The sequence below is a fragment of the Meriones unguiculatus genome, chromosome 4, assembly GCF_030254825.1.
Source record: "Meriones unguiculatus strain TT.TT164.6M chromosome 4, Bangor_MerUng_6.1, whole genome shotgun sequence".
Lineage (NCBI taxonomy): Eukaryota > Metazoa > Chordata > Mammalia > Rodentia > Muridae > Meriones > Meriones unguiculatus.
Window position 1 is genome coordinate 8,507,477 of NC_083352.1, and position 19,748 is coordinate 8,527,224.

The following is a 19,748-nucleotide window of genomic DNA, read 5'->3' on the forward strand; positions in this document are numbered from 1 at the left end:
GCCCCCAGGCTTCCGGTCCTAATGTCATGAGGCAGGAGGCCAGACTACAGGGCAGTAACCTCGGCTCTTGCCATTTCCTTTTTACCCTCAAGAAGTTATGGACAACCCCCACCACACACACACACACACACACACACACACACACACACACACACACGCACGCACGTCTTTCAACAGTGAGAAGCCACAACTCTTGTGGTGTTTCTACCTCTCTTCCAACCTTAGCAAGACGCTCTGGGGAGTTTACACCCGGGAGAGGTCAGAAACCTGAATGGACGCTCTAACACTCTTCCCTTCTGATAGTTTAGAATGGCGAGCTCCCGTAACCCAACAGGTAGGAGAAGGCTGATGATGAGGAGTGTTTGTCCACCAAGAGCAAAGCAATGGGTTCAGGCCCTAGCACCGTTATTAAGATGGTCTGATGTTTCATGCCTGTAACCACCGAACCCAGGCAGTGGAGGCGGGGGAATCAGAAGTTCAAAGTCCGCTCAGCTGCACAGTGAGTGCAAAACCAACCTGAGATATATGAGACCCTTATCTAAAAATAATAACAGCAGTAACAATCAATGCAGGTCCTGCAATTCAGCCTCAGAGTAATGGCCACAGAGTTGGCTCTGCTTTGGCCATGCTGTGTCTGATGCTGCCTCACTCAGCATCCTTTGCAAGGATCGGAGGGAGGCTTTCTGCTCTGAGCCCTAATCTTGAGCTTGACACTCATGTTCCTTAACCCATGTTGTTCTGTTTTTTTGTTTTTTACTGGATGGCAAGGCAATGGTGAGCACCAAAACCACTGGCCTCCCTCCTGAACACCACAGCTAGTTGTCTCACCTGCTCCTCCCAGAAACACCCATGGGACTGTCTTCCTACCTCAATCTGTCCTGACACTGCTCTGTCCCTGCTGCCTCCTTGTCTTCTCACTGAGATATTGGTATTGCCCATGGAGACCTCTCAGGGAAGCATGGCCCATCACAGCTGTGGATATCCCTCAAGTATTACCTTCCCAGGCAAGCTCCAGGCTTCCCATCACCCTCTCCCCAGCCAGCAGGACCCTAAGGGAGGTCTAGGAAGGAAGCGGTCTGGAAGCTACCTCCTCCTAAGACACGTGCCCTGTGAGGGGCTACACAGTCAGGTTTTTTTTTTTTTCTTTTCTTCCTATGCCCCCTGCCCTGGACCCAGTCTGTCCCCAGCTTAAGTCAAAGAGTTATAAGGACTCATAAGCTGGGTCTGGGTGTAGCTGCTGAGTCATAGGACAGAAGGACTGACAGCAGCAGAGTCTGGGACGGGAGGAGCAGGGACCCCACCTGCCTTTGGCAGCCTGGCACGTGGCCCACAATACGGCTCTCAAGCTTCTCCAGGACACTGAGTTAATCTAATGGGCTGGAGCTCATGTCTCTAGCAAGCAAATTAGACATGCCGCAGGCAGGTGTATGGAATTCTATGGAAGTGCAGGGCAGAAATGAGGCTGCCACCATAGTGGCTAGGGTGTCAGTAGCATCTGTCTTCACTCCTGCCAGGCTCTAACAGCCTAGTGGAGCCACCCCAGGGGGCCCACACAAGGGTATCGACACTGCTGGCTTTGATTTTCAATTCCTACTAAACTCTCACATTTTCTGACCGTAAGTTCAGGCCTACCAGGAGAGTGGGCAGCTGGAGTGAGGCCCCAGGGCCTGGCCCCACCCTGTGACATCTCCGCCTGCCTGTATGGCAAGGATTTCCTAGCCACAGAGAGAGAGAGAGAGAGAGAGAGAGAGAGAGAGAGAGAGAGAGAGAGAGAGTGTGTGTGTGTGTGTGTGTGTGTGTGTGTGTGTGTCGGGGGGGAGGAGAGGTTGCTAGTCCCCACCACTCCTCCCTCCTTCAGGCTGCAGACCTGCCTTCGGGCCTCATGCTCAATTGCTCCCTACCTTTTTTTTGAGACAGGGTCCTTTTCACTGAACCAAAGCTCACTGATTTGGCAGGCTGGCTGGCTGGCTGGCCAATGAGCTTCAGGGAGCCACCCGTCTCCTCACCCTAAGAATTGGAGTCACAGGTGTGCACTGCCATACTTGAATTCTTATGTGGGGTCTGGGGACCTGAACTCAGGTCTCTATGCTTGCATAGCAAATACTTTACTGACAGAGGCGTCCCCTATGTTCTTAAGCTTAAGGTCTAGCTATTTAACACCCACTGGTCTGAAAATTGCTCTGTAGACCAGGCTGTCCTTAAACTTGTGGTGATCTTTCTGCCTCTGCCTCTTGAGAACAGGGAGTTACAGACGTTGGACCACCATGCTGGTCTACAGCCCATCAGAACATGAGGCGATTGTGGCAGCTACATTTTTGCCTTTCCCTCCTGCTCTGTGGCAAGCTCTGAAGATGGGAATGGAGGCTTTACTTGTCCCCTGCAGCCCCCAGAACCTGGTGCTAAAGAATGAACGGGAGGCACCGAGGCCAAGAGGAGCCCCCAGCCTCACCCTTCTTGACTACCCTGCTCTAGTTCTAAGAGGCCCCAGGGTGCTCTGGGCTGAATCACTTCCCCTTTTCACTCAAACCCTCACGTTTCCGGAGAAATGAACCTCACCCTGCTTGGGGAAGCTGCGGTGAACAGGCAGAAAAACAAAAGCCTCAAAACCAAACAAACAACCCAAAAGCATGTCCTGGTGATTGTGACAGCATCGACCTGCCCCTTCCAACTTGAGCCAGCTGGTTCAGAAAGAGACATTTGGTTTTTCTCTCCTCAGAGGGAGGAAATCTCTCAGGGAACTAAACGCCCAGGATCTGAGGCTCCCTGGGCCGGGCCTGGACAGCTCCTGAGGCATAGGCAGGTGGCTCAGATTGAGACTGCTCACAGTCCTGGTGCCAAGATTCAAAGTTCTTCCCACTGAAGCACTGACCTCAAAGTAAAACACCTCATCAAATTGGGGATTGTTGGTTTTCTTCTTCACCTTTGTTTTCTTTGCTTCAGACCTAGTGAAGAAAGGAAGAGTTAGGATAACCAAAAAAAAAAAAAAAAAAAGGCTGTCAGCTCCAGATGGGTTTGAAATTGAGCTGTCAAATGCACAGTTGTTTACACCTTTATTTATCTTGCAAGTATCATCTGTCTCCACCTCCAGATGGTATGCAAAACTGGGACCTTTTCTGAGCCCAAAATACCCGGTATGGGGCTCACAAGGCTTTCCGAGATACAAAGACACTTTACCACAATAAATCTACAAAACACATTCCACTTCAAAGTGCATCACCACTACCCCCCTGAAAAAGGTGCCAACCTCTTGGATCCAGAGCTTGACTTAGCCACTCTCCGTCCCCCACAACCCACAACGGAAACCCAGGCAGGGTAGGCTGTCAGAAAGATGACTTGCCTGAAGGGTCCAGCCAACGTCACTGTGGCGTAAGGGTCGCACTGCCCATTCACAATGGGGAGGCCCTGGCACTCGAAGATGCTGCAACAAAGAAGACAGTGGTCACAGAAAGGACTTGCTGGTCATGGTGGACCAAGCCGGTGACCACAAGTTCTACAGCTTGGCAACTTCTGGCAATAATGTGGACTAGCGATTGCCAAGCATTGTGGAAGGAAAGCACAGAGCAGCCGGCCTTCACTGAACAACCTCTCAAGGGTATTGAGTCCTGTGGCCATCACAGTCAGAGCCTCTCCAATGAGCCCAGGTGACAGCTAAGCAGCAGGGTATCACCCCAGGGCCAGCACTGCCCTCTGCTGCTCAGAGGCCTGCTCTCGTGGGGCTGCTCTTGCCTTCCCATGGTGCAAGCTCTCAGTCTGAGAGCCCTGTCTACAGGCAGGAGAGCCACAGCGATGGCCTGAGGTTGTCCATACGCTTTGACACTCACTAGTTTACCATTCTGGACTCAGTCTTGCCGCTGACTGCACCTCTTGGTTCTTAGTTCCACTCTCCATTGACACAGGCCTTTGAGCGGATGCTAGGCTCTGTGACGTTTAGATCGGATATCCAGCATTTTCGCAGCTTGTCATTAAAAAACAAAGTTGCCCAACTCCGCTTTAAGCTGTGGTTAAGGTTCTTCTGGTTTGGTTGGTTTTGTTTTATGCCTTTGCGGGGAAGGCTGTTCTTGATGCGAGACCGTTCATCATTTACAAAGATGTAGCCCTCTTTCTGTCTGCCCTACATGTTCTGGACAAGGCTCTTCCCTAGGCTGGAAGGGATACAAGTGGCTCTTAGACACGAGTAAGCCCAGGAGGCTCTCAGTGGTCCTCTAGACATGACTGAGGTTCCCATGGCTCATGCCATGGCTCCCCTCAGCCTTTGCTCTGCCACCCTGCTGGCTGGAAGCAGTCGGAGTCCCCACATCTTAAGATGCACCCCTTCTCAGGGGGATTGGCATGCGCTCTCAAGCATTGCTTCTGAAGCAGTGACTGTATGTTTGGTGTACCCATGTTCCTTTGTTTGTAAGAGCCCAGAAACACGAGTCTCAACCCTGATCCCAGCTGACAGCACAGCTGGACAGACCACAGCTGGACGCACCAGGGGGACCCCAGCACCTCTGCCTGCATCTTGAGGCTAAAGGCATGGCTCTGGGAGGTGTTGCACGAAGCACACTCTCTGTGTGTGTGCACGGGTGTGTTAAGGGGGCTTGTTTCTTCCTCCTCCTTGTCCACTGTGGGTCTGTAAGACTGTTACACCTTGCTGGGCTTGCTCTAACCCACCCTTTTGCTCTCCAGGACTCTTGAGAGAAATGTGCCTTGTGGGATGCTCAGCACATCTCCCAGTTCGACCCAGTATTCCCCAACCCTGCGTCCTTCACTGCCTTCTGGGACATGTGTTTCATCCGTTCCGATCGCTTGGCCTTTGGATACTTTTCTCCCTTCACTGGCTCATCCGTCAACAGGCCCACTGAACAGATGTCCTTCAAGTCTATCACCTTCCAAAATAACAGTGCGCACGAAGCAGTGAAAAGATGCTCCACGCAGTCCAAGTCTGCTTGTCTGGTGCAGCAGGAAGACACAAGACAATGGTCAGGATTGCAGCAGTGACGGTCTGGCCACCTCTCCATACAGAGTTTTGTGTGATAAGCACAGGCAAGGAAACCAAAAACCACAGAGACATGAAGGGAGCAGCCAACCCTTCAGTGCAGTTGGGGGTCTCTAGAGGAGTAAGGTGCCAAGGAGGCAGGCAGCCACCAAGGGAAGACACAGGACAGTTGCTGCCCAGGAAAGCCAGGGAGACCGACCTGTGTGGACAGTCTCCATCTAATGCAAACATGCTTTTTTGGGATTCGGCTACTGAGCAGGAAACAGCATTAGGCTCTGCAGACACTACCACGTTTTGGACGTACTGGGACGGAGCGGCTTTCACAGCCCGTGGCATAGGTGGAACACTAGCTTGCCCCGTGGCAGCACCTGGCGTGTCTGCAGAGCCCTACTCCATCCTCTCCCAGCTCAGGGGGACGGCCTGCACTTTCCAGTTCAACATGAGACCAGCCCTGTCATGGCCGGAGTAGCCTCAGACAGAAAGAGACCAGGAGCCTCCATCTCCATGCAGGGTGCGTCACTCAGAGTGAAGGCCAGCTGGCCTCCTGCGCCTTCATAGAGCAATTCAGTGCCTCGAGTGTTTGAACTGTTCACTCTAAGAGTGTACTCACTAGGATCTTATATTTTTAAGTTTTTTTAATCTTTATTTATGTCTGTGTGTGCACATGCGCCCACAGAGTCCGGAAGAAGGCTTCAGATTCCCCGGGTCTGAAGTTTGTAAGTTACCCAAGAGTGGGTGCTGGGAACCAAACTCCAGGCCTCCGCAAGAACAGTGAATGCTCTCAACCACCAAGTCACCTCTCCAGCCCGACACTGGGCCCCTTGAGACTCGGAAGCCAGGCTTGCTTTGACTTAGAAGCAGGGGTAACCCCCACCACGTACTTCACTTGCCTAAGTCCCACTTTACGTGAATCAAGGTTCGCAAACACAGGGCGCGGGCTGTGTGATGACAAAATGTTCCTCATGTCTGCACCACTGCTGCCGAACCATTCCTGAGGTTTGTGAATGAAAAGTTCGAAACACACTCAGACCCTAAATCCAGAGTATAAAGTACAAGAACTGTGGCACTCCACGTTTACTATGTATGAGATCTGCTCTTCAACTGGACATTCAGGATGTGCCTGCACTGAGCAGGGGCAAAGATGTCGAGGTACAGGCAGCGATCTCACTGGGAAAGCGCAGCATACGGACAGGTCTCCGGAGGAGCTATCCTGGCCAAGGTCACACGAAGTGTGGGTCCCATTGCTGCAGTGTGGGTCAGGGCAGACAACACCGGGGGCTGGCCTCCATGCCGTCCCATCTTCACTGGTCAGCTGAAGACCAGTGGTCACTACAGGACTGGTCCCCGTTCCCCAGATTCCCTTCTGAAAGTCACTCTCATAACTATCACAGATGGACTTCTTTCTCTGATCTGAGGCCTCCTCACAGCTCTCAGAACACAGCAACCACGCCCAGGGCAGCGAGATGAAAGCTCAGCTACAGTTCCGCTGTGGAGTTTTTACCTTACTGGGACACAGCACAAGGCCTTAACTGAACCTTGGCCAGACAAACCTCTGTTCTTTGTGAGTTACCTGGCCTCAGGTATTTTGTTACAGTAACAGAAAACAGACGGTGACATGGCTGATCACCAGGACTCGCTGCTACTTGACCTGCCGCATGGAAGACTCTCCAAGACACACCTTGAATCCCTTGTAGAGGGGGAAAGAGCCACCAAGACCGAAGGCCAGCGGGACAGGAGTGATGTATGGGGCTACTCTGTACTTGGTATAAGAAGAGGAGGCAAAGAATCTGTCTTTTACATTTAGGGGCATGGTCTGATGGGCATGGTCTGATGGGCATGGTCTGATGGGCAGGTCTGATGGGCATGGTCTGATGGGCAGGTCTGATGGGCATGGTCTGATGGGCAGGTCTGATGGGCATGGTCTGATGGGCATGGTCTGATGGGCATGGTCTGATGGGTAGGTCTGTGCATTCCCAGGGCCAGGGTGGGGCCAACCTGAAACATGAATGCAAAATGAAATGTGTATATCTACACTCTCCTGGAGCCTCGGGCTACTATAAGGGCTGAGTGCTCCTCCAGGGAAAGTCCTGGGACTAAGTGTAGCTGGGGGTGCATCTCATACATCCATCCATATGCACATGTGACCCCGCTGTCACGCCCCCTCCCTGCATGCCTGCTCACTCCCATTTCTATCTCTGGAGGGTGGTGGCCCCCTTCTTTGCTGAGTAAGTCAGGCTGTCTTCAAGAGCGTATCCCTGGGGTGGGCCTCAGCTCCATCGAGGACAGGACGGTTGAGAAATGGCAACCTTTGGGGAAACACAGGATGTACTCAGCTCCTCGAGCGACTTACCGCGCGGCAAGTTTGTGGCAGACAACGCCGGTGTCTGTAATGACCTCACTCAGTCTCAGCTCCAGGTGGACCTTGCCCTGCAAGGCACAAGGACAGTGTCACAACCAGACAAGGCTTTGTTCCGGCAGATCCCAAACCTAGGCTCAGACACTAAGACAGTGTTTGCAGCCCAATGATCTTATACTGGCTTGAGGGTAATGGACTCAAGAGCACAAAAAAAAAAAAAAAAAAAGACACTTGGACACGAGGCATGAGGCCCCTAGAAGTGCTGAGTGCGTATAGTTAGGGCATGTGGGAAAGACTCTCCCGAGAGGGCCACATTTCCATGGGGAGGCCAGAGCACCGAGCCTTACTCTTCATGAAGAATATTAATTTTCACGGTCACTTCTAGAAGGGCAACAGGCAGCTGGCAACCCAAGTGTCCATGAGATTTTGGGCGGGAAAGGCATCAGGAAGAAGAGGCCTGTTCTACATGTGATGTGGGATCTCTCATGGGTCAGGTGCAACCAAATGTTAGTCCAAGACATCTGTAATCAGAGAAGGGGAGGCTAACCCAGGCAGTCTCCAAGGCCTTTTGTGATAGGACACTTTTGGGCTACGAAGCCTTTTAAAATTACCTAGCCTAGGAGAGTCCAAAACTGTTAACTTCGTTTACACCAAAGACACGCCACCGTTCTCTGCCACTGTAGCTAGACCTTCACCTTATCAAATGTAATTCTGTCAGGAGCCCCCCAGGAACTCCTCAGCAACAGCAGTTAGGCTCAGCATCCTTTCTAAGACTGTCAACTTCAAACCTCACCAAAATCCTATGTCGTGTTGTGAAAACCAAGAACTGTGACAGAGCTTGAGGAACCTGTCTCTTCACTTGGGCGGTTCCCTTTTCATGACTGTGATGATCATGCCCAGGCTCTCAAGGGTGCCTTTCCCCTGAGAGCCTTTCTCTTAACCTTCGTGCTTAGGTCTATATTCAAATTAAACCTTATTAAACCCCAGTTCGGCATCATACAAGCCAGTCTTGAAATTCTCTTTTGCACTGAAGCCACAAATCCTGTTTTGACTCGAACTGAGGTCTCTCAACGTCTAGGGAAACTCCTTCGGTGAGAGGAAGAGCGGTGCCTCCTGCCTTTGCCACCCCAAAATGTTGACATAAGGTGGTGTCCTGGTTGTTTTTTTGTCACCTTGACACAAAGGTATACATATCTGAGAAGAGAGAGCCACAATTGAGAAAACGTCTCGCTAAGATCAGGCTGTAGGCAAGCCTGAGGAGCATTTTCTTAGTCAGTGATTGATGTGAGAGGGCCCAACCCTTTGTGGGTTGTGCCACCCCTGGGCAAGTGGTCCTTGACTGAATAAGAAAACAGGCTAAGCAAGCCATGAGGAGCAAGGCAGTACGTGCACTCCTACCTGGCCTGCAGCAGCTCCTGCCTCCAGCTTTCTGCCCCGGGTGATGGACTGCAAGCTGGGGGACTTCCTCCCCAAGTAGCTTTTTGCTGTGCTGTTTTGTTGCAATAGGAACCCTAACTAAGAAGGACCAGGACCAGCTCCCTGCCCCAGTTGTTTGGTGGGAAGGAAAACCCCCAAACAGCAAGACCCACAGTATCAAGTGATTTTTGTGGCTCCATCTTCCAAGACTGGTGGGGATTGCCCAAAGCTACCACTTCCCAAAGCTTGAGTGGCTGTTGGCTCAGGCCTGAGCTTAGAAAGGGAAGTGGCCCTCCCGGGCCCTTGAAGGCTTTACCACCAGCAGACATCCTCAGCACCCAGCTGTGAGTTGCTCAGATGGATGGAGCAGAGCTCATCTCTAGCCTCTAAAAGGCAGAAGCACTGGGGTGAGGTAGATGACCCCACCACCCACAGCTGATGGCAGCTGCCTTCCTGTTTCCTGTTTTTCCCACACACCAGCCGTGCCCCGAGACTCAGCACAAACACTCCTCGCAAGGGCGGCTCCCACCTCAATGAGCAGCAGCTTCCGTTTCTAGAGGTCTGGGAGAGGCCAGGAGGTGACATAGCCGACTGCACGGTGACCCCCTCTGCACCACAATGCTGCTCTAGGCAGGCGTGTGGGCCAGAAGCCGTTCTGATTCCATCCCTGTGCATGATGGGCGTTTCCTATAGGGTGGGGTGTCAAGGTGGAGCTGGGAGACGCCTCTTGCGTTTCACGGGCAGGCATCCAACAACAAACCATGAGGTTTACATCTGTGTTTCTGAGGTTTACACCTCAGAGCCACACCCTTTGTTTCCAGGTCCCATATCTGGGTCCAGCTAGCTTCCACACCAGGGGAACAGGTGCCTTCCATCTCTTCAAGACCTACTGAAGGGCGGGAAGGTGGCCTAGAATTCACCCTGATCCGTGAGAGAAACACCTCCTGATGGTCCAGAAGGGAGTGCTGTAGGTGACTCTTCAGTCCTACTTAAGATGAATATCAAGACTGTCCATGATGGAGGCAGTGACAGGAGCTGACAGGCTTCAAGGTTTCACTGTATTAGGTCCTGAGAGGAGCCAATGAGGGTTCCTAGACCTTGTCATAGAGCAGGGAATGCCCAATTGAGTTGACTGGGGACAAGAGAAGTACCTTTAGCGTCAGTCATCAGCTACGTGGCGGGAAAACCACAGCGTTCACTCTCAGAGCTCATGGGAACAAACCGGAAATTGATAACGAAAATAGATACTCGAAATACACAGAGATGACAATGACTTCTAAACACCACACTGATAAAAGAAGTCTCAAGAGGAATTCAAAAATATTTTTAAGTAAATGAAAAAGAAAGTACAGCTTATATGTGGGAGCCATATAGAAACACTGAATTAGAGGGAAATTCCGAGTGCTAGCTGCATGCTCTGGAAAGGGAAAGACTGAGAATTGGAAACCTTGGAACAGAATTAATCCCCCCAAAAGCAGGAACAATCAAAATACCCACTTAGAAGTAAAAAATACAAAAACAAAATCTGAAAGCAGGAAGCCAGAGGAAGTCAAAACTCCAATCAGATTCTCTTGAGATCATTGAAGTGATAGACCTATAGTCAGGCTACCAAAAGCAAAAGAGAAAGACGCAGCTTCCCAGTGCTGTAGAGAGGGTGTGCCTAGCCTGAGCATTCAGTGTGAGGCTGCCAGGCAGCAAGCTGGCTGTGGCCCGATTAACATAGAGGGTGTGGATGTGAACTGAGCACTTTGAGAAACAGTGACTGCCAACGAGGGCATTGTCACGAGGGCATTGTCAAGGCCCCAGGAAGATGTGCTCAGCTCAGATCTCTGCTTAGTTTCCCCATAAGCTTAAAATGGTAACAAATTTTCAAGTTTATTGCTGCCTCAGGAAATGGAGAGCACTCCTGGCCAGTCCCCCGTGAAAAGGTGGCTCGTGCTAGTAGACATTCTTCGCTGAACTGTCCCTGTGAGCCTGAGGGGCCAGTAGGCCAAGTAGGCCAAGACAGGGAGAAATGTGGAGCTGTCTCTAGGTGAGATTTGTGTAGCAAGTCAGCTACAAGCAAGCAAAAAGAAAGGCAGGACTGGGGGAAGGAAGGAAGGAAGGAAGGAAGGAAGGAAGGAAGGAAGGAAGGAAGGAAGGAAGGAAGTCAATGTTTCCCCCAGGTCGCCATGCTTTCAAAACCCTTAGAGACAAAAGTGGCTCTTGACCATGGACAACTAATGGCAGTCTTTTGGATTGTCTGACATACCAGAGACAAATCCCCAAACACTCTGGGGAGAGGTGCAATGTCCACTCTTTCTCTGACCTTCAGGGCCAACCCATGTCCCTGAAGGTATTTGCCTTGGGCCTGATGAATTCCAGATCTATGGTGATATACCATGTGTCCTGAACACATCATATGTCCAGAACTAGTTCAGAAACACTGATCTGGGGGCACGCAGTAGGGGAGGGGCCAGTGGGAGCAGGATCAGGGCTGCCTAGCCCCTCACCATTCAGAACTGGAGGACCTTGCAGGATGCTGCAGGATGCCCCGCCAGCTGGAGCCCCTGACTTCCTGACAGGGTCATCCCTGTAGCTGACATGTCTTTGTGAAGGAGAGGTGACCGGCTCTATGTAATAAAGGGGCTTATCAAAGGTTTTTGAAAAGCACCAGTTATGGAAGCAAGGCATTTCGCCGTCTCTTCCTCCACGTCTGTGACACACAGTCTCTTCCTGTGGGCCCAGTTCCCTCGGTCGTAAGGCGTGATTCTTCCCTGTGAATTACAAAACAGGTGGATCCAAGAACACAAATGCCACTTCTAGAGACTGTAAATGTGACATTTCAAAACAAGTCACAGCTGTGGCGCAAAGATGGCGATTACCATTTAAAGGTCAGACTGAGGGGAGGAGCTGGCTGCCTATCTGAGCCTCTCTGTGAATGAGGTTCTAGCGTCATACGCACCAGAGATACTGAGCGCTACAGAGAGCTACTTATTCCTGGGCCTGACGACAGCAGCTTAGTCCTTTTAAAAAAAAATATTTTATATCTATTTTTTATTTTATTTGTGTGTGGGTATTCTGCCTGCATGCGTATCTGTGCTGCATGTACATGCAGTGGCCAGAAGAGGGCGTTAGAGCTCCTGGAACAGGAGTTGCAGACGGTTGTGAGCCGCCAAGCAGGTGCTGGGCCCTCTAGAAGAACAGTCAAATGCTCTCAACCAGCCCTTTCATGAGCCAAGGGCTCAGGGGGTTAGAGGGCTTGGGTCACTGCCGTTAAGAGCCAAGCTTCAAGGGAGAAAACCCACCCCAACTTTAGTCAGCTTCTGGCATTGATTAGGAAGTTCCCTCCAGAGATGAGATTGACGCGTGCATCTCTACCCATAGCTTTGTGGTGACAAAATGATTCTAAATCTTAATTGTAGAAGCTGTTGTACTAATGTGTCCATGGGATAAGGCTGCAAAGAAATCTAAGAAACAAGCAGTGATGTCGACTCACATGCTGTCCATCGGTTAACAGGTATGTAAAATGCGGTCCTGCCCCCGGCCTTAGAAAGACAGGAAATCCTGACATCCTACAACACTGCACTGGACAGTCAGGGAAAGGAGACAGTCACCGAAGAGACAGGCTTCAGGGTTTTACTCACATGAGTTCTAAGCAAAGTCAATGTCCCCTCACTCCCGGCCCAGCGGTGAAGTGGATTCTGGGCCTGGGAAACCTCGAGGGGCAGGCAAGCTACCCGGGCCTGGAGTCCTAGCACCATGGGTTCATGGCTCAGAGCTTCCCTGGTTAGCTCTTGGTTAGCTTCTGCTGAATTACAGCCCAGGTCTTTACCTAGATTTTCCCCAGCTCCACCTACTCGGCATAAACACAGCATAACCTCATATCCCACAATGCACCTAGCACTGCTAGGGGACATGCAAGTCTCCTTAGCCTACAAAGCCCCCACTTTACAGGTGAGAAACTGAGGCTTGCAGACGCCAGCCAACTAGTCACATTACTCCCGAACATGGTAGCTGAGTTCTGATTGACCCAGCTTCCAGTCATGACATGGCCACAGCCGGGCACCCGCCAAGTGAAAGACGGTGGCAGCCACTCTTTACCTAGAATCAGGGATCCTGACAGTCCCGTAGTCATGAACAGGCCTGTGCCCTGGGTGAGTGACCCTGCTGCATCCCCTCTTACAGGCAAGCCTAAGAGTGACCGTGCTAGGTTGTAGCATTTTGTGCTGCTCATCAGGGATCAGGCATGCCAGCCTACTTACTAAGCCCGCACGATCTCTCTGTCCCTATATGCTGGGTGCTCAGTCCCTGAGGACAAATGATGCAGGCAGGCCATGGGGGAAGCTTGAGGTGGTGAGGACCTGAGGGCTGGCTAGTTCTGTGGCTCAGCTACCCTCACCCAGAATAGCAGAACAGAGCCCTGCCCAAGTTTACTGCACGCTCTTTGCCTTCTTTGTGCCACCTCCCTTCCCACCTTCTGTATTTTTAAAGCTGCTTCCATCTGCCTGACAAAGCGTGCCAGCAACCAGAGCAACAAACACGACTAACAAGCAGGCCCGCAGAGCCCGATCTCGGAAGGGAACACAGCGCACATGCTCTCCCCACCTCAGGCCCAGCTTACAGCTTATCTGACCACAACCCCACACTTGTGCAAGCCTTACCTGCACCTCTGAGTCCGCATCCACGTGCTGGAGCTGGAACCACGTGTCCCTGTTGTGGTACCTCTGCAAGTCCTCCTTCTGGATGGCCACCTTGCCTAGGACACGGAAAGAGAGCAGAGGTCATGGAGCGGGAGCCGTGGAAAGACGGAGGTCAAGGAGGCAGGGTCCCCACTCCTTAACAAGGTTAAGATTTGGATACTCCAAATCTTGAGAACACGCATCCCACTGGCTTTGGTCAAGGCTGCAGACTTGCCTGCCCATGTAACAGCACTTCCTACAAGTTAAATGGCACAAGAGCCAGCTCTTACAAATAAGCACTCTTCCGCCTTGCCTGTTATCTAAGTTGCTGCAGCAATCTGGCTGTAAGAGCAAGGGGTCAGCCTGTTTTCCACCATTAATGGCCTGCAGGGCACCCACACAGCAGATCTGACTGCCCGTCGTCCTCCGTGTCCCTGCTGTGGTCCTTCCCACAAAACACACTTTATACATTTATGATAACTCGGTAGAAATGTGTCTGCTATTAAAAGCTATAGGGTGGGACACAAATGTGCACCGTAAATTTATAGCTCATGGGGCACACGTGTGTGGCATGCGGTCATGCACACGCGCCTGAAGGACAATGCTTGCCATGAGGGCCTTCCTCCCCTCCCCCACCCGTTGGGCATTCCTTTGAGTTTTCCACTACAGGGTCCTGAGGCCTCTGACCACTGAAGGCAGCTACTGTGTGGCTCTTGCAAAACAGACCTTTGCCCCACAGTGGGAGGTGATTCTTTTTAAGTGTCTTGTGAATAAGCCACATGAAACAGGCTTATGTCTGCGAAGAAGGATAACGAAATCTTTGGGTCCTGTGCCCAGCCCGATGGAAGGCTAAGCTCTGGAGTTTGAAACTCTAATAGCTGTGTTCTTGCTACGCTATGCTCTCATCGGCTTATCCGGGCAGAGGGAGCAGTATGCACACTGCTCCTCCTGAGTCCTGTGCTGTAGACATCGCTACCAGCATTCATTTTTGGGATTACTTCATTCAACTTTTACAAGATGCAAGACACTCAGAAGGGCAGGACAGTGAAGGAGCAGCACCCTCCAGGGACCGGCTCCCCCACGGGGTGCCTGTCAGCTTCTTTTTCTCCCAGCTGCAAAACAGATCAGTTCTTCCCAAAGCAGGCAGTGTTAAAGTGAGGCTACCCCTCATTCTTGGCCCATCTGCATGAAGTCATCTTCTCCTCTGTGTGGTGACAAGGTCATGGGCTTGTCAGACAGCAGCACCATGCTTCTTGACCCCTGGCAGCCACAGAACCATCACCCACATTGGCTTCTTTACAGAGAAGTTCTTGCTACAAGAATTTTGTTTATGACGTCTCAGATGAACCAGACTGCTGACCCAAGCACTGCAGGTAACGTGGCGATTTAAGGGAAAACAGTGAGTTCAGCTCGCAAGACACACCTGCTTGTGGTCCAAGCCTCTCACGCAGCCCAACCTACCAAAGCCTTTCCCCATCTCCAAGATGGAGCACCTCAGGCGTGTCTTGGTGAAATTTCTCTCACTGTGGATTTCTCCAATGGGACTATTTTGTGAGACATACTCGTTTTCTTCTATGAGGCCAGCATCTGCGGAAGTGTGGTGATGCAGGTGGACTTTCAGCTACAGTATTCTACACCTGCTGTGCCTGGCCTGTGCCTCAGTGAGGTGGGATTTTCATGCCTCATCTGTTACCCTGTTCTTTAGGAGCTGCTACTGGAATTGACCTCACTTTGGTCTTCTAGACATTCACAACCTGATCCTTCAGGCTCTTTCCCTCCCTGGTAAGAGAAACCTGCCACCTGGAGGAACCCATTCCTCATGGCCTGAAACCAAGAGGCCATGGGTATGGCGAAGGCCTACAGACAGGCCACTAAGTGCCCGAGGCTCTGACAGCACCTCTAATACCTCAGGCAGTACCCAAGAACCTAAACCAGCAGCACCAGATCCTAAGAGAGGAACTTCACCCACAAGACCGCAGAGAGAAACTGAAAAACTTCAAATACCAGATCCTAGGTCTACTCTGCCTGAGAAAAAAACCCAAATCCCAGATCCTGGGAAGACCCTTGGCACCTCTGAATTCCCCAAATCTTCAAGCACCCTCTAGTGAAGGAACTAGATGTTGGCAGTGGCCAACCAAGGTCTGTTGGAAAGAACTGGCTTCTAGGGTGCCAGCATTCTACACTTAGAAGGGCAAGCTCCCTACTGTCCACTGAACTCTGGGCCTTGAGCCCTGTGCCAGGTGGAAGCCATGAAGAAGGAAGGAAGCAGTCTGAAAGCGAGGCTAGCAGTCACAGGAAACACACACAGATGAAACCCGGTCAATGGTGCCGTAATCAAAAGATTTGATTTCGTAGCAGACTATCCTAGGCTCTGCCTGTGCACCATGGTCCAGGGAAGCCCCAGGACAGACCCTGATTACAAACTGCCAGCAAACTGCCAGCAGAAGAGCCCAGGCCCTACACTCTGAGGAGATTACAGCAAAGGGCATGACCCTGAGAATGGCTAAACTCCACAGCTAAGTACTGATATCCTTAGAACAGCAGGCGCTCCCACAGTGAGTTCCCTGATGGGGAGTTTTCACACACAGTGCCTGCCCACCAACAGGAAAACCACCTGCCCTAGTTCCCCCCCTGTGAAACACCTGGACTAACAAATTCCCTTCATTCTTGCAAGCCATGGCCCACTTTTCCCTTAGCGTGTTTGGGATGCACATAGCTTATTGGAGCTGAGGAACACCCATGGTCTTGTCTCTCTCCAGGTGCCACTGAAGTAGCAGGTGAGAGAAATAGAAGGCTGGCTGTGGCAGGTTTGGGGTTTGCTGATGGGAGCCACAGCTGAATCCTTGGCATATAAAACCAGCAGAGACGGGCAGCCCTCCTGCTCCTCCGCTACAATCTTCCACCAGCTCTCATTATGCCTGTCAGAGAGTACGCCAGCTTAGGAGATAGCACAGTTGTTAGAGCGACTGCCTAGATTCCGTCTCCAGCATCACAGAAGCCACGTACAGCTGTGCGTACTATCAACCCTGGCACTCAGGAAGTGAGGGCAGAAAGACTAGAGGTTTAAGCTCATCAGCTACATAGCAAATTGGAGGTTGTGCTACACGAGACCTTGGGAAAAAGGAAAAGACAAAGAAAATGAAGTAGCAACGAAATCAACAAACGCATGTGTTGTAGATTGCACACAGCACTCTGGTTGCTCAGGGGTCCTACGGTGGAGCCGGCCTCTGCTGGAAAGGAAAGTACAAGAAAAGCCTACAGCAAGGACCAGGAAACACTCACAACACAGACACACAGGGATCTGTGTAGGAGGAGGGCTGAAGAGACAGTCCTCAGGAGGGTGCCTGGGAAGGAGGGGGTGGAGCCTGGCTACCCACAGATCAGGGTCAAAACAGTCTGCACACTGGGGCCCTATGATGTGTCCCCAATAGTGCACAGCTATTTTCGATTTCTAATAATGCAATGCTATTGATGAAAAACCAGGATTCTCCAGCTGTCTGTGAAAGTGAAAATTTGGCCCCAAGATCTCCTCAGCTCCCCATCCCCACAGCAGCTGAAGGCGCCCTGGGCACCCCTGCTAGCAGCTAACACAGGCTCACACCTCGGAGCCCCAATGTGCAGTCACCTCCACAGCCCCTCAGACAGGGGCTGGTCAGAACCTGGGTCTTTTAGTGTCCTGCTCCCCTCAAATGGACTTCTGTCAATGCTTGGGACATACAGTGAGTACAGAAACAGGCCATTCCGGACCCTAGTACATACAACCAACTTCATTCATTTTCTCTACCCCAGGTCATATCCAGGAATCTTGTTATTTGGGCATAAATCAGAAAGCAGATGTCCAAACTACGTCATGCTAACATGGACAAGCAACCAGTCACCATGACAGGGACAGGCTGCAATGTAGGGGCTGAGTTCTGGGGTGGATCTCAGTCGGTACCATCTGGCGGTCACAGTGACAGTCCAGTTGTCCAAAGACTTTGCAGATCAACATGCTTCCCCACCCCCGAAGGAAGAGACAGAAAGAAGATACAGGAGACCACAGACACCCAATGCACAATGAGATTCCACTCAAAGAAAATTAAGAGACCCAAGATGGGAAACAACAGGTGTGTACTAGGATAGATTACAACTATACAAAATACTCTCCACGGATGAGAAAGAGACTAGAAGAAAGGAGTCCTTGAGGCCTGGCACCATCCAGGACCCTGAGCACCAAAGTCACCGACTTGGCTGACAATGAGTGCTCCACAAATGTTTGCAAAATTACTAAATAAAGAATGACACAATGTACAAAACAACTAAGATGTGCTGGAAAAGTGCTATAGGAACGACTGGTTTCTCTACTCTACACTTCAGGTGCTTAAGGCTACACATAACTGTCTACAGTGCACAGATTTGTTCAGTTTATGCATTCCCACAGCACACTGGCCATAGGCCAAGGATACCCCTGAGGAATGAAGAAAATTAACACAACCCTGTCTACAGACATCTTACAGACACGGAGTACAGACAAAAACACGGGCAAGTAACCCCGGTATCAGACATGGAGGAGCTCTAGGGAAAATGAGGCGGAGAAGGGACTAGAGACAAGCCATAAGAGAAAAAAGCAGTATGAAGAGCGTGTAGGGGCAGGGGTGCGAAATGAGGTGAGGTCTGTGTGAGGAGTGAGTGAGCTTCCTGGGAGCGAGGCTGGGTATGATGAGCGAGCTGAGGACTGGCAGGAGCGTTGAAGAGAGGCAGGTGGAAGGAGTGAGCATCGAACGGGTGTGAGGGAGTAGGGTGTCAGGTGTGAGGAAAGATGAAATACAGATGAGAGACACGGATGAGGTTAGCCGTGAAAGGAAAGGTGAGATCTGGTGCGAGGTGTCAGGAAAGGTGAGGTGGGTATGAGAGACAGGGATGAGGAGGTATGAAGTAGTAGAATAAAGGAGGTGTGAGGAGTGTGTGAGGCCGGAGTGATGACTAAGGTGAGAAGTGTGTCCAGAGTGAGGTCAGGTGAGTATAGGAGATGAAGGCAAGGAAAGGTCTGTGTGAGGGCTGGATTAAGGGTGTGTGTGTGTGTGTGTGTGTGTGTGTGTGTGTGTGTGCGCATGCATAAGGGCTGAGGTACAGGACAGTGATGGTGCCCATGAAGGAAAGTGTGAAGGACATCGTGAGATGAAGGTGTGGAGGAACGTGAGAGATGAGGTGAGATACTGGAGGCGACATGTGGCAGACATGAAAAACAAGTGTGAGGGTGTGAGGAGCATAAGGTAAGCGTGAGAAGCGACTGTGAGGTTGAGTGTGAGGTGTGTGAGGTCAGATTCAAGTAGCAAGGCGAGACACGTGTGAACGGTGAGGAGTTAACGTGGGGTATGAGGGGAAGAGGTGAGGTCTGCTGCGGGGTGAAATGCAGAAGGGATGGTGGCTGGGGTGAAGGTGAAGTGGGATGTGAGGGCCAAGGTGAGGTCTGGTGTGAGGGTTATGTGAGGGCAAAGGTTAGCGGATGTGAAAAACAAGTAAGAGATGTGTGGCAATTTGGGTGAGAATGGCCCCTATTATGTTTGAATGCGTGGTCCTCAGTTAGCAGAACTGTTTGGGAAGGATTAGGAAGGTGTGGCCTTGTCTCTAGGGGTGGGCTTTGAGGTTCAAAAAGCCCACATCAGGCCCAGTCTTAGTGTCCTCCTCCACCCTCTCAGTCTTTCTCACTCTCTGCAACTTTTGGGTACGATGTAAGCTCCCATCTCTGGCTCCAGTGCTATGCCTGTCTGCCATTATGCTCGCCACCATGATGATAGTGGACTAACCCTCTGAAACTGTAAGAGAGTCCCCAATTAAATGCTTTCCAATTAAAGGCAATTTCCAAGAATTGCCTTGGTCATGGTGTCTCCTCACAGCAATAGAACAGTGACAGAATGAAGGCTGAGTACGAGACATGTGTGAAACCGGATGTGAGGCCTGAGGTAAGATGGGTGTAGGGATAAGGTAAAATGGGTTTGGGATGAGGTAAAGTCTGGGTCGGGGAGCAAGATAAGGTGGGCAGGAAGGAAGAAGTCGGTGGGGCATGAGGGGTGAGGCAGGTGGAATGGAAGAGGCGAGGTATACTGGAGATGTGGGGTAATGTGGGTCTAGTGCAAACGTTAAGGTGAAATGGTTATGACAGATGAAGTGAGAAAGGTGAGGGGGTGAAGAATGATGGGGTTCGAGGACTGAGTATAAAGCTGAGAGTGAGGTCCGAAGTGGGGAATGAGGTAAGGTTCGGCTCCTCTTCCAGCCTACACCACAGTTTTATTGCATGTACCCACTGAGCCTCCAGCTGAAGGCTCGGGGCTCCTTTGAATGCGTGGTCCTCAGTTAG

The 19,748-nt window shown here is 51.3% G+C and overlaps 1 protein-coding gene across 3 annotated transcripts in view; it reads right to left on the minus strand.

Moving 5' to 3' along the window:
* The window catches only part of Rasa3 (RAS p21 protein activator 3), a 101,339-nt gene that overhangs the window by 21,998 nt on the left and 59,593 nt on the right, over window positions 1-19,748 (minus strand). For all 3 annotated transcript variants that reach the window (XM_021658631.2, XM_021658633.2, XM_021658632.2), the window contains exons 4-7: window positions 13,394-13,488; window positions 7,329-7,405; window positions 3,338-3,418; window positions 2,870-2,942 (exon numbers count right to left, since the gene is read on the minus strand). In XM_021658631.2, coding sequence (XP_021514306.1) covers window positions 2,870-2,942; window positions 3,338-3,418; window positions 7,329-7,405; window positions 13,394-13,488 — 326 coding nt within the window. The remainder of the gene's footprint in view (window positions 1-2,869; window positions 2,943-3,337; window positions 3,419-7,328; window positions 7,406-13,393; window positions 13,489-19,748) is intronic.